At 49.5% G+C, this 13,904-nt stretch overlaps 3 protein-coding genes across 8 annotated transcripts in view; 1 reads left to right on the top strand and 2 right to left on the bottom strand.

Moving 5' to 3' along the window:
* Positions 1 to 486: 486 nt before the first annotated feature.
* LOC106752370 (integrator complex subunit 5) lies at positions 487 to 4,771 on the bottom strand. Its single transcript, XM_014634029.1, has 11 exons — positions 4,377 to 4,771; positions 4,169 to 4,298; positions 3,677 to 4,086; positions 3,427 to 3,562; positions 2,667 to 3,330; positions 2,332 to 2,576; positions 2,039 to 2,244; positions 1,753 to 1,899; positions 1,530 to 1,670; positions 1,190 to 1,450; positions 487 to 810 (listed from the first exon to the last, which is right to left on the bottom strand). The coding sequence occupies exons 1-11, from the start codon at positions 4,614 to 4,616 to the stop codon at positions 586 to 588; spliced, it is 2,805 nt and encodes a 934-aa protein (XP_014489515.1). The 5' UTR covers positions 4,617 to 4,771; the 3' UTR covers positions 487 to 585.
* Positions 4,772 to 4,868: 97 nt separating this feature from the next.
* Positions 4,869 to 6,419, bottom strand: LOC106752371 (protein anon-73B1). 2 transcript variants are annotated; one of them, XM_014634032.1, is made up of 3 exons: positions 5,975 to 6,419; positions 5,196 to 5,368; positions 4,869 to 5,117 (listed from the first exon to the last, which is right to left on the bottom strand). In XM_014634032.1, the coding sequence occupies exons 2-3, from the start codon at positions 5,364 to 5,366 to the stop codon at positions 5,019 to 5,021; spliced, it is 270 nt and encodes an 89-aa protein (XP_014489518.1). In that variant the 5' UTR covers positions 5,367 to 5,368; positions 5,975 to 6,419; the 3' UTR covers positions 4,869 to 5,018. The 2 variants fall into 2 exon arrangements, with proteins under 2 accessions (XP_014489518.1, XP_014489516.1); XM_014634030.1 differs by having other exon boundaries at positions 5,537 to 6,418.
* A 355-nt stretch (positions 6,420 to 6,774) lies between these two features.
* LOC106752340 overlaps positions 6,775 to 13,904 on the top strand; it is a 32,756-nt gene continuing 25,626 nt past the window's right edge. For all 5 annotated transcript variants that reach the window (XM_014633973.1, XM_014633972.1, XM_014633974.1 and 2 more), the window contains exon 1: positions 6,775 to 7,048. The gene's annotated coding sequence lies outside the window, so the exon portion shown is untranslated. The remainder of the gene's footprint in view (positions 7,049 to 13,904) is intronic.

The raw sequence follows: 13,904 nt of genomic DNA, 5'->3' as shown, positions 1-13,904 counted from the left end.
TTATAGAGTATCAATGTAACAAGAAACATTGAGTGTCCACAAATGTACTTACTGTTAATGGTGTTCAACATGAAATCTGCGAAAATATTTAACCTTAATATTTCTAATTTTAAGGCATATATATATATGTATATATATATATATATATATATATAATGTTGTAAAATATAATGCAGTCGTGCTTTTCTCATCAAACGGAGCGTTTTGATAATGTTTTGTATCGATCATATCGCATACGTCATCTTGGTTTAACACGATATCGAGGTTTTACATTTTTGCAGAAAGCGACTGCTCTGTTAAGCGTGATGTTCAAAGGTATGTGCAAAACCAATAAAATAAATAATACATATTTAAATTTAAAAACGTCCTTTGTCCTTTACAATAACGCAGCCCGAGGTAGACTCGTATGGCGATAAAAATACTATAATTTAAAAAAATCACATATATATGATATTTGAAGAGCGAAGAGTGACAGATGTATTGGGATTCAGGTAACACTTTAATTTTATTACCGCCACTTCCGATCAGTGTTATGTACAGTCGTCGAAATCGACGTGAATCCCGCGTCTGAGACGCGGCACGTTCTTATTGTTTGTTCTCATTGTAAAATAACGTCGAGTACAAAGATCCCAGAGTATGAATATTCGCTAGCAGCACCAGACGAAGAGTATCCGTGAAACGTGCGTTGGGCATTGACGTGTCAGTGTCTCTCCAAGCTATGTTAGCGCCTTCGGTACGAGTGAACAAAGCCGGGGAAGGCACGTGTTCGCGCATGTACGCCCATACGCATTCCTTCATCACCGTGTTGATCTGCAAGCCGCAAATCGCGTGTCAGACACGTCAAAGACAAAACCCTCAAGGTCCCTCGCTGCTGGTCATTTCTCGTTTGATGACGTCAGAAGCGAGAGAAAGCATGTCCGAAACTCTTGTTGAAATATGTTGAGATAAAAACATATCCACAAAACGACACTCGTGATCGACTGAACACACTTTTATAATAATCCGTGGAAAAACTTACTTTTCATTTCAACGATTAATAAATATCCATAAAATTAACGCGACAAAATCACGAAAAAAGATGAGTTAAGAAGAGAGATTGTACGTTATGTCGGCGAGGAGCCTTAATTGCTACAGGCAAAATCATTGACGCTGCAGTATCGACGGAGATTCGACGAACACAATCGACTACCTGGTGCAGCTCCAAAACGGGCAGGATGTCCCGGATACTCGCCAACGGCGGCGGTAACAGTTGACCCAGCGCCATTATATTGACGAGAGAAACGCCATCCTCTGTATTCCAGTTGGCCATGACGGTCGCAGCGATGCCTCTGAGTAAGACCGAGCTGTACGCCAACGCTGGTCTGTACCAGGCGGTCAGTTCCAGCAACGTCCACAGTAGAGGTACGTCCTTGAACTTCCGACGGATTTGCAGGTCTCTTTCTATCGTCACCTGCGATAGTTATTATCATTAATAATGATCGATTCAATCAACAAGGTGCTTTGTGTTGTATCTAGGCGATGAAAATTACTTTGGTGAACTCCTCGTCGGGCCACGGAAGACCGTTGTACATAACATCGGGTGATACCAATTCAACCAACAGCAGACTGACCATCATCAAGGCGTCCAAGTTGACGGGATATCGATCCGAATCCTGGTTACTGCAACACGCCTGAAAACGTCCAAATTAAGCATCGTAATGCGTCGTCACTAACTGGTTCGTTAAGCACCGTAAACTCGATTAGATTCTTCACCTTTATAACGTCTATTAACAGCATCTTGTTTACAGCAATGACCTCCTTATCGATCAAATTTTCAGGCGGTAGCCTCCGTGGGCCGTGTCCTATCACACCGGCGTGAAACACCGACGAGTGTCGCTGCGCCAACATGGTGCTCGTCACCTGCAGAAATGCGAGATCAATTCAGATGTGTACACACGCGTCGATAAAATCGCGACCGTTGAAGTATCCGGAACAAGTTAAGATATATCTCGTGCGTTTTCGAGGCGTTTGCCATGTCGTATCTCAATGGAAGGTTCACCTGTTTATGATTCTGATGTAGCAGCAACATTTCCTCGAAACGAGGCTCAAATTTCTCCTTCGCGCCGAAGAACTGGGCCTCCTCGTTATCGATACTGTTCTCTAATATTTCTCTGAGCGCCAACACGCGCGCGCACGGTGAGTAACATGTCAGATCTCTCAGCAGGTGGCACACTGTCTTTACACCTTGCTGCTTCTTGATGACGTCTGGGAAATGATAGATTATATTTTATTTATACTCTACACTTTTCCTAAAGAAACTTGTAACCCTCTCCCTCAGAAGCTTTTAATTACCAGTTTGTGCAATGCATAGAAAGAAGTAATGAATGAACGCCCTCGTCAGTCTCAGCATAAGCTCCACGTTGAGAATGTGATCCTTTTCGGGCGTGCTCAGCAGATCAAGCAGAACGATCATGTCGGTTGCCAGGTCGAAGTCGTTGGTTTTCGCTAATAAACAAGACACTTGATGTAAATTCGATCTGAGCGCCCTGGTGATCATCTTCGACTGCAGTATCGCCGCTTTATTCGACTTTTCCCACCTAAGTGACATTAAAAGCGATAAGATTACAATCCTTTGCTTTGTACTTGATCGGGTCTAACATCAGTCGTATCGGATGGTCGATACTTGCTTCAACAATATGATGAGATTTTGAAATAACTGTCTCAACTCTTTCTTGTCTACGACGTTCTTATAGTGTATCTCTCTGAGCGCTTGCTCCAAGACCTGCGTAAAGTGGCCGCTACCGACGAGGTTATTCTCAGACTTGTTCACGGGGAACAACACGATGTTGTTGGTGATGAGACGCAACAAGGCGGCGAGATGAAACGTCGTTTGCGCCTTCACCAACATATAAGCCGCCATGGAGACGACAATGTTTTGGCTCCGGCCTTGGAGGAAGCATAGCAATCTGACGGCGGTCTGTACGCGCAGCGGGTTGGGATTCAACAACATCGGCTCCAACAACGAGATATCCTGCCTGATCGAATTCAACAGGGCGACTTTGTTGGTCTGAGGCCCGTGCGTTCTCAAAAAGAGATCGATCTCTTGCAGTATCAGCTCCAATATCTCGCGGCACACGTTCTTCACGTTTTGCGCCGCGTTGACGCTGTGATAGCCGACGTTGCTCGTGTTTAAGCTAGTGTCCAACAGTATGTTTATTATCTGCAACGCGCCTTGCTCGCATCCCAACGCCAAGTGCACGGTCAGGTCCATCAATGCTTGTGGCTGATCGTCGAAATACCTGCACCAGTCCGCCGCAAACAACGCGAGACGTGGTATGACGTCCGGCTTCACTATAATGAGAACTCATACCGTTACAGCGTTTGTGACTTACATGTTGTGATTTCAGTTCTACATGTGACTGTAAACATACACATGGAGGAACTCACGCGTTTGTAACACATCGCAGGTTACTGCTTTTAAGAGGGTCGGCGACAACGACGCTAGATTCAAGAGGAACGGCACTGTAGCCAATTTCTGCTTCTTGATATCTTCATCGAGCTTTACATCCTCAACTAAGCTCCACTGTAAAAAAAAAAAAAAACTGAGAATTTATTAATATACAAATTGAACTTGAAAATGCACACACTAACACACACACACGTGTATGTCTGTCAAATATAAGGAAAACGGACTTACCCCAAATAAATCCAGCAATGCCCTCCTGATATCTTGAGAATGACTACCTGCTAAATGTCCTAGTATGCCAACAACAGAATTCAACTTTGGATTCTTGACGTTATGCTCGTAACCAACAGCGCAGAAATCTTTCAGGCCACACGACAGTACCCTGGTGATCACTGTGTTTGGGAAACAGCTGCCTACGTGAGCGACGACCCAATCGAAGTACGGGCTGTGTAGCACACTGGTATCTAACAAAGCCTTGATGCAAGACTCGGTATCAGAATGCATGAGACACTGTAAACATTGAGCCGTGATATCTATGAGAGTTCGAGTTGCGCGGCATGACATCCACTGCTGGAGAAAATCGTTGATGCTGGGCTTCGCGGGCAAGTTGCCACGTTTCGAGTAGTCGGACGACAGTTTGCCTGTGCGAGAGACGAGACATATTTTGCCAAATCGTATTGTGTACTCTGCTTGATATGTAAATTGAACAATTCCAAGTAGTACCGAGCAATTCCAACGACCACGCTGACACAATGGGCGCCCATGCCTCTGGATTTCCATTGATGAAATTACTTAGAACGGTATGGATCTCCGCTATGATGCTTTCTTCCGGTATTGCCGTGGTTTGTTTTGTCTGTAGAATGATAATTACGTATAAATTATCGTGCCGTAAGAGGCGTGTTAATCAAACGTGTCGTCCGCGTATACGCACCTCGAGTTGGCGAACGTATTTCGTCACCGCGACGAAGAACACGTTGCAAAGATACTCGAGCACGGCGTCCCTCGTCGCGGGAACGTTTTTCAACAGGAATAACGCCGTACGCGTCACATCTTGCGCGTTTGTGCCGTGGGAAGGCCTAACGGCGCCGGAGATGAACTTCCTAATCTCGGCTAGGATATCTTGAGGCGACAAAGACGCCATATCGTGTATCATTCGTAGCGAATCGTCCATAATAACGTATTTAGTCGTCAACCATTGTCCGATTCACTTCCCTACTTCTAATAAGTACCGTACAAATGCATCACATTACAACTTTGATCCGTGCGGCGGCTCCCACCGATTGAGAGGTTATGTCGCACATGCCGCAAACGGGTGTTGCTGCTTTCGGTCTCGCCGCGTTTCCGGTTTGGAAATTTCCGAGGCGGACGCGTTTTCTCTTCCGTACTTATCATACAGCGTACCTCTCTAATGAAAAGATTGACATTATACTGGAAAAATGCCCTTTAATAGATAACTTATGCCGGATACATATAACAATTATAAGAAATGATTCCGCAGTTCTAGTCTTACGCAAAACAGTATAAATATCTCTCGGTAAAATATAACGTTTGGTTGGTCTCAGTAAAGAATATTTCAACGTCTCTTCTTTTTTTCTTGCTTGCGCGGCCGGTGAGGTCTTCTCGGTGTCACTTGCGGGCTATTTTCGGAACATTCCACATCGCTTGGATCATCCTGCAATCAACGTCATCCAATGAAGACAGAAGTAGAAAAAGTTACATCCTTGGTAATGATAAGATAAGAGAGTTATACCTTTAAAGCTGCCACACCATCCGACGGACCTGCCTGGTAGATCACTATGGCTAGTAAACACATGATTTGGAATACCGCACCCACGTAAAGTCCAAATCTCAGCAACTGTTCGAACAAAGTCTCCTCTGCTGGCAGCAAAAAGCGTTTAAACTGTGGATCCGTATCCGCCATTTCTACGAACACAAGATAAAAATGAGCAACAACAGCCTCCTCTGCAATTGATATAATTAAAGAAAAAAAAGAGAAAAAAATATCCAAAACATTTCACAATCGAAATTAACGGTATTTATATATCAACATTATTATTTCAGCGCCTGTGTCGCATATTTATGCGTTCGTACTTGATTATTTATTAAATGAATGGTTCCGGAACGGGCGATAAATACTGCATCTCGCGGGTGGAGAAACGCGCGGGTCAGCTCGCGCGTCGAAAAGTAAAATGCTGGTTGAAGCGCGCAAGGAGCATATCGTCCCGTCTAAGTCAAAGCCGCGGACGCGTATAATTATTCGAAACATCCCGTTCATTCGTGAGGTTTATTCTCAAGGCTCTGCCTGGCTCCACTATTATTTCGTTTTTCTTCTCTCTCTTTCCCCTCCCCTCCCCCTTCTCTCTCCGTCACGCCGACATTCCATTCTCTTCCCCCTCGGGAGCTTTCGCGCGACGATTTTTTCTCCTTTTCTCGCGCGTGGAATTTCTCCTAACGATCCCGCCTGCCTCACGATCATATTATCCTCCACCGACATCGACGTCTCCGTCGGCCGTGCTTCTTCCCCGATACCTGCTTCTCAATCGCGCCGGCACATGGTGTGTTGTCGCGATATTTACACGCGAGGGACATATATACGCGGCGAAGCGAGGAAATCAATAATCCTCGGCGGTCGGCGCGACGGCCGTCGTCCCGACAAATCTTGCCAACATTACGATACGAGCGCAATATGTTGACTGGCGGCAACGTTCGGCGGAACGCGTTGGGCACGTAGTGCGGCCGTTTCCGGCTGTCGCACGACGCACGGTAACACGGCGGTTATTCGCGGCGTTTCACGGCGGTACGAGCGATCCATCCGGCGGTTTCGCGGAATATCGTTGTAGCGGTGAAGGCGGCGATGGCGGAGAGTATTGGAGCGCGATCGAGCTGAACGTGGGGCGCGCGCACACGTTCATCGGCGCCTCGATTTACGCGCCACCGAACTGCGAGCCGTTCGCTCGGCACGGCTCGGCGCGATTCGGCTCTCCTCGCCCCTGACGTTGGCAACGCACGGGCAGTGGACCTGCCCCAGCCGTCGGCAGATGGCGTTGCCGCGCCACCGCCGCGCCACCGTCTCGCCGCGGCGGCGATTCCTCGGGCCGACGAGAGTACCTGTCAGATTTGCGTTTCGGCGCGAATCGTTGGATCGCGCGATCCCCCGCGATCCGTTGTCACTTCGTACCGCGTCGCGGACTCCCCGATGCGGTCGGCTCGCGCGACGAGAACGCACGGTCGCGCGCGAGTCAACGCGACGATCCGTCGCGCGAATCCACCGCGTTCGAATCTGGCGCTGCTGGATCGGGTAGAGAGAGCTGGTTGCGAGGCTCGGTCGCTCGCGAGTCCGTGGATGTGAACCTTTGTTTTGTACAGAAGAATGGCTGCCATGTCTAGTTTTCGATTGATGTTTTCCGTGGTGATCGCGAATTCCCGTGTTTACCGCGGTATTTAATAACGAGTGATCGGCCCGCGTGCTGAATCGGCATCGGCCGCGATGTAAGCAGCGCACGCACGTACGTCGTTTTCGCTGCCTTAGTGTCCGTTTCGTCGAAAAATGCCTGTGTTTACATCCGAGTTACCATCGAGCTTCTGTATTCCTGTCACATTAAGGTAAGAGACGCTTCCACGAGGGGTTAACGTCGTCCGGCCGAGCCGGAGGGCCTGGATCTCGTGAGAGTGCGCCGCGAAATCGCGAGCCGACGTTCACCGGTTTGGCCCCGTCGTCGGCGACGGTTGTTCGTGTCGATCGTCCTCGTCGCTTCCAGCCGTCGTACGCGTCGTCGTGGGCCCCACGGCTGGTGCTCGACGGATCGCGACCTCGCGCACGCCTTCGCGTGTCCTCTCCGTCGGGAAATCGCGGCGAAGATCGAACGGGAAAGCGACGCGTATGAGCGTGTCGTACTTAACCAAAAAAAAAGTTCGGTCCCCCGCGCAGTAGGAAATCGGCCTGGCACGGGTGACCCGACATCGGGGGACCCGCGACGACGGTGGCCGTGGCGACGTCCGCCACGTCGCCGAGTTCCCTCGTCCTCGGCTACCGCGACAGATATTCTCCCCGTTCTGTATACGTATCTCCGTGTCCGCAATTTTTCGTCCCGAATGGTGGCAACAATGGCTGGTAAAATGGTGAGCGAGGGCAGGTCAAGCACACGACGTATCGTCGCCGCGTCGAAACCTCCGGCTGGTTTTCCGCCGAAGGAGTCGCGCCGACTCGATTTCATGGGTCTCTCGTCGACGGCGGTCGCGCGGGTTTGCTTCGATTATCCGAAAGAGAAACCGCCATGCACGACCGCATTCGACGCATGATATTACCTATATTCTCTCTTTCTCGATTTGGGAAAAATGACTTCTGAATTTTTCTTTTTTTTCTTTTTTTTTTCCATATCGTCAGAGTTTATTTGTATCGGTCCGCCGTTTTTACCACCAAGAGGAGCACTGATAGGTAACACTTGAACGGTATCTTTTGTAACGCGCTACCATTAGTCGATGAGCAGCAGCAGTTGTCAATTCGTGCCCGATCTGTTTACCTTCCAGAATCAAATATTTCCCCTCGCTCATCAGTCGGTTTTCAATCTCCCTGCGACTCGGAGAGCCATCTCTCTCGGCTGTGATCGACTTCTGACAATTGCCACGAATAGAAATATTAAACCATCTGTCTCGTATCTCGGGCGAATACTTGAAACTTTCTGGAGGCAAACTTTTCTCAAGTGCGCCTGGAAAGGTAAGAGAAGGCATACGGGGAGCCAGGGGAAAGAAGTGCGAAATCACAGTGTGACAATAAGGGATAATACTTTATTAGCATACAAAGCTGCCCCGTTGTAAAAGCAAACGTCCTTGCAATTTCTACCTAGTGCAGGCACAGATCCCTCCATCATTCTCTCTGGCCATCCTGATGTCAAGTAGAAACGTTCATTGCACGTAGCTGGATTTCCAAGAGAGATTTGTTAAGTTATTTGCTCGAGAGGAGGGAGGGGGGAGCACATTTGTCAAAACCTGCTTCGTTCTGTTATCAACGGACGCGCTTTGTCAACATAATATTGTGTAAACAATCATCATAGTTGCGAAAGGAAGAGATACCACCGTTCGCAGAAGACATTGCGTGTGATTTCGATTGGCGTCGCTCCCCCCTCCCTCCCCCATTTTCTCATTTATTTATATCTCTTTTTTTCAGCGTATCGATGGTTTCTTTTTTCTTTTTCAATCGAATCAGTACTGAAACTCCATTCCTTTTCTCTCGATCGCTAGATTTACATACGTGCTTCCTTCTAACGGTAAAAAATGCAACCTAGTCGAGCCAAAAAGAAGGGACCGTAAAGTCGCGTCGGGCGACTTCGAACGCCAGTGTCGATCGCGTCGATCGTGTGCATCTCGATCGGATCGAAGAAAATCGATTGATTCGTCCGGAAGGTGTTCGCGACGACTTGGACGACCGAGTCGAAAACCAATTTCACACACGGCGGGAATAGAAAAATGCGCTGCCAGGAGGCGCTCTCGTCTCGACGCGGCGGCCATATTGCCGCGGTTCGCCCTGCTCACGCGTCGTCCCCTGATTCCTCTTGCCTCTCTCTCTCCCCCGCGGCCGCCCGTTTACGGAGACCACCTTTTAGCGATCCTTTCATGAACGCGTGATCCCTTCCAATCGTACTCTCCTGTCTCTCCTATTTTCTCTCTTGCCGCTCTCGTGTTCTTCCTCTCTCTCCCTCCCTCTGTCCCTCCCCTCTCTTCCCCTGCTGCCGCTTCTAAGTTTCCTCGCTCGTCGCTACATACGAAAGCCACGTACAAGAAGCGCGTTTGGCTTTAAACCGCGGCCGTTCGATCACGTATTTCATGTATTTGGTGTATTATCGCGCAGGGAGATCGGTATTAGTAGGTAGAGGGTTCGGAATGCGGTCTGTCTCTGCGAAGGCAGCGCTTCGAACGCGGCGAATCGCGCGAGTATTCGATGGGATCCGTCCGACGGATGGAACGCGAAAGCAATGGTGCCGATACCAAATACCCGACGACGGTTCCGTTTCCGCTCCGTCCCGCAATTTCAACGCCTTTCTCTTTCTCTCATTCTCTCTCTCTCGCACTACACGCGCACGCGCGCGATTTCGAGAATCATCCCGCGAAACATATCGCACACGAGAAGACACGCTCCTCCCGGGTTTACATCCCGCCCGCGCGGATCTATATCCTATTTTTAGATCGCGCGGCACGGCTGACTTGAACTCTCGCTGCCGCGCGCGCCGTGGCGATACGCCGGAAATGGGATATTAACGAAACGTCGCTTTGCGCACGCGTGATCAGCGCGTATCTGTAGTCAAAATGCCGTGGCTGCTGTACGCAACGACGCGTTTTTTTTCCCTTTGAAGCGGAATCCTCCCCCGCCCTATTCGACACTCCGACGATTGGATGTAAACTCGGCGAGGTGATCCGCCGCGCTGAATCTCGCCGGTGCGCCCCAACAAACGGAGCTTCGTGAATTTATCGACGAATCCCCCGCGCGCGATCCACGCACGTCAGCTATTAGTTTTCGAAACATCAGCGGCAGCGACAAAGGCGGACGGGAGGGAGGGGGCTTGCGATTTGCAGCGGCTGATCTCGCCACTGGAGTGGAAATCGGAGGGTTAATTGGTAGATCGCTAATCGGCCCGAGTGCGTTCGATTAAAACGATATCGATTCGCTTAACTGCGTTACGCGCGCATCATGCGGGGCCACGTTTACGCACGAATCAATTAACGATCGGCACATCCGAATCTCCCCTCCCCCACTGCTCTCGACCATTTGGGTAACAACAAATACGGGTGCTTAGCGTGTACAACTCGATTACGACTCGTGTGTGATCAGTGGTAAGAGAGAGGGTTACATCACTTTCGACACACTCGACGAAACTCGGAACACATCCGGTAGCCGATGGGAAAATTCATCCTCTGAAACCCCTTATCAGATTCGGGATCGGGGATTGAGGATTGAAACTTGACCTAGTGGGGACGAATTGAGCCGACGTCTCGGGTTTACTTGATTGAAATTAACCGATCTAGGGTGACTTTCACCAATCTCAGATTAAACTGATCGACGAATGATACCAGGAATCGCGGACAACAGTTTCCAGTTGTCTGTGATTCGTTTCGATCAACAATACTTGAAGGGTTAATCATTTCCGTCTGCGTTAGCACAAGATGAAGCGGGTAATGCTTGACTGACGGCAATTTTAAATCGTCGATTAGATTAATCCAAGCTTGGTGAAAGTCACTTCTGTTCTGGCGCTACAGAATCAGCAGAAAACAGATTCTCCTATTGGGTGCGGATGCGTTGCGAGATTTGAAATTGAAAAAAAAAAAGAGAACAAAAGAAGTGTTGCAAACTCTCTATGACGTGTGTGTACGTGTGTGTGCGTGTAGATAACTCGATCGTAGTTTTCGCGACGCAGCCAATAGCGAAATGCTCTTAATCGAAACTCGCTCGCTCGCTCGCTCGTTCTCCCTCTCTCTTTCTCTCTCTCTCTCTCTCTCGCTTTCCGCCGCGATAATCGAATTGTATCGCGCGAGCGCGTTTCTCGCGAAGCGGCACACACTCGGTCGGCGGGCAAAATTCTCTCGGTGTGGGCGAGCGACGGGCTGCCCGGCGATGTGATGGTGTTCCATGCCGCGAGGTGAAATCATATCGACCGCGAAGGGAAGGAAGTCGCGCGGGCTGACGATCGTGCGAGCGAACGAACGAGCGAGCGAGCAAACAAGCGACGACGACGTGCGCGCACAGCCGAGGTCTGAGCCGAGCTCTCGAGACAACACAGTGGTCCTTTTACGAGTAATCTCCCGCAGATTCGTTTTCCCGCACGAGTCCGAGATGGGAGTGACACTTGCCGCAGAATTAAACGCGCTAATTGACCGTTTGCTAATTGCGCCTCGTTATCTAACCTGCGATTCACGGCGCGTAGGGCGGTACGTGCAAACGCGTTATCTCCGTTAGGACGAGAGAGAGAGAGAGAAAGAGAGAGCCGCTGCGTGTCTCTCCCGGAGACGAAATGCAGGATGATTGTGTTACGGCAACATGATTGCATATGTGTCATGCGGCGATGCGCATCGTTTTGTAATTCTGTTACCCAGAGTCATGCGCGAAACAAAGAGTGTTTCCCGGGAGAGAGAGAGAGCATTCCCCGGCACGGAGCGCGTCAGCGGCCGAAGGCGGTCGAAGGTTATCGCGCGCGCGAGGTTTCCTCCCTCCCCCGGCACGCTCGCGCGGGGTTTAACCTTAACCCGCGCACGGGTTTCGGCCGTTTCGTCGTCGTGGCCAATCGATAACTGCATTTCTGGCCGTCATCGTCCAGAGTTTCGCCGCTCTCGCGTCCTCCGTCGGTTCCTAATTGTGGCGAAGCCGTGAGTCGTCGGCCGATTGACTTTTAAAACGAGCGCTCCATAATTCATGAATCATGCAAATACCAATCAGCGCGCCCCTTTAGCTATAATCCTATATCGTCGCGATTGGTCAATTCGCGGCAGCGCGCGGACGCGCCTGGTGGTCGCGATTCGGTTTCCTAACCTCGAAAATGTTCCGGACACTGCTTCTTTCGTCTCTCTCCCTCACTCTCTCCCTTCGCTCCCTCTCCTCCTTCTCACGAGACGCATTTTCGACGAGGGTGGAGATTCGTTCTCTCGGGAAGGCGTTCCGTTCTCACCGACGAAAAAGAAAAACGGCTGGACTTTTTGCCGAAGGAAAATTCGAGCGCGCGCGATACTTCGGGAGAAGTTCTCGGAGAGCGCTCGCTCGTAGACGAGACGGGCAAGCATCGAGGTGAACCCGTAATTTCGCGGATCATCCGTCGTGAGACCGTGGGGTCACGATGTCGTGCGAAACCGCAACGTCACACGGTGGTCGAGAAACTGAGCGCGGAAGAGAGAACTCCTCTCCTCCCTTCTTTTTTATTGGTCGACGATCGTTACCGTCGATTATTCCGCGTGCAACTATCCGACCGATAGGTCATTTACCTGGACGAACGAGAGACGCGCCCGTATATGCTTCGGCGGAGGCGACTGGTCCAATTTCCCGGCGCTCGATCTAATTAAACCACCATTTAAGGGCCGGCCACGGCGTCCGGATTCAAATTGATCGACCGACCGCAGCGACGACGACGACGTCGACGACAGCTTCTTGTTGCGACTCGGACAGCGAACGTTATTCTTCCGGTCTCGTTTTGCTTCCCCCCGTCCTTCGAAATGCGATATCGAAATTTATACCCGAGATAGCCCGCCGTAATTGATCGTTTGCTCGCGTCGAGTGTCTCCGGCGAATGCGACGCGCGCCAACGACAAAGGAGGATTCTCCGCCGGACGGATTTTCCACGGCGGTGTCTCGTGTTCCCCCCTTCACGAGCGAGCGAGCGCAAGGCGATCGCTTACGCACGGGATGCCGAGATCGATTTACACCGATCGAAGCCGACGTTGTACACTGTGTAGAGTCCTTCCGTGAGCGGAATTACACGGTGCCCCGCTTTAAGCGTCTTATAAACTACGCGAGATGTTATCGAGACTCGCGCGTGCACGGAGCTGTAATCGTCCGATTCTCGTGTCATGCGAGAGAATGAGTAAGAGGGAGAGAGAGAGAGAGAGAGAGATTATTTTTTAATGATAATAATTTGTATTAACGTATCTTTTACTATACACGATTACACAGAAATACCGTAGATAGAGAAAAAAGGTTACAAGATGTATTAGTATATAAATTATGACAATCGGATATATAATTAAAAACTAAAGGCTCATGGAAATTGCACACGGCACGTAATGTTTAAATATCAAATTACTGTGAAGAAGAGTCCGCAATATCGGAGAACAAGCTAGCAGTTAAACACAATCAGCGTCTATACAGGAATTTTTAAACCGTGTAGAATTCAGCGATGCTCCATGTTTTCATAATTTCATACGTTAATGAATTAACATGTTAATGAATGAACGTGAATGTTCTTCTATTCCTTGACGAAATTTTATTGTTTCCTTTTTCATTGCAACGAAGTTTGTGTCTAATTCGCGAGAGGGGAAAGCAAGTTCCGAGGGCGATTAAAAAAAAGTTCGCCTCGCGTTCAAACTCGATAAATCTCGGGAATCTCGCTCTTCGATTACAATCAAAGCGGTCCGGCGCTGCAGTTTTATCTGTACGATGGGACTCGTGTCACGTTGCATCTGCCTCGTTCTTTCGTCACGCGCGATATCAGTCAACTGTACCGGTGTGTAAACAAACACGCGTTATCAGGGATAACCGAGTTGCGGAAGAAACAGTTGCGCTGGTCTTTATTAGCAGTCGAGAGGAGAACGCGTTTGAATCGCCGCGACAGATTACTCGTGCGGGAAACGCGTATCCGATACGTGTCTCTCGTTGGAATACTCGACGACGACGACGCGAACCGTAAATACCTCCGTAATCTTCATTCGAGTTTGACAAGACCACCGATAGCGCGAAACTCGTGAAGTTGAATGAGAGTGAAATTTC

The sequence above is a fragment of the Dinoponera quadriceps genome, unplaced genomic scaffold (genome assembly GCF_001313825.1).
Source record: "Dinoponera quadriceps isolate SergipeBrazil2010 unplaced genomic scaffold, ASM131382v1 scaffold248, whole genome shotgun sequence".
Classification (NCBI taxonomy): Eukaryota; Metazoa; Arthropoda; class Insecta; order Hymenoptera; family Formicidae; genus Dinoponera; species Dinoponera quadriceps.
Note: the sequence above shows the minus strand (reverse complement) of the source record. Positions and strands in the feature narration are given on the sequence as shown.

Bases quoted from the DNA above. Each gene is read 5' to 3' on its own strand.
- LOC106752371 (XM_014634032.1), bottom strand. From the start codon at position 5,366: ATGGCGGATACGGATCCACAGTTTAAACGCTTTTTGCTGCCAGCAGAG. The intron at 5,118-5,195 runs GTATAACTCTCT...CGTTGATTGCAG, and splicing joins ATGGTGTGGCAGCTTTAAAG to GATGATCCAAGCGATGTGGA.
- LOC106752370 (XM_014634029.1), bottom strand. From the start codon at position 4,616: ATGGACGATTCGCTACGAATGATACACGATATGGCGTCTTTGTCGCCT. The intron at 4,087-4,168 runs GTACTACTTGGA...TCTCTCGCACAG, and splicing joins GTGGTCGTTGGAATTGCTCG to GCAAACTGTCGTCCGACTAC. The intron at 811-1,189 runs GTAGTCGATTGT...TGCGGCTTGCAG, and splicing joins CCGTTTTGGAGCTGCACCAG to ATCAACACGGTGATGAAGGA.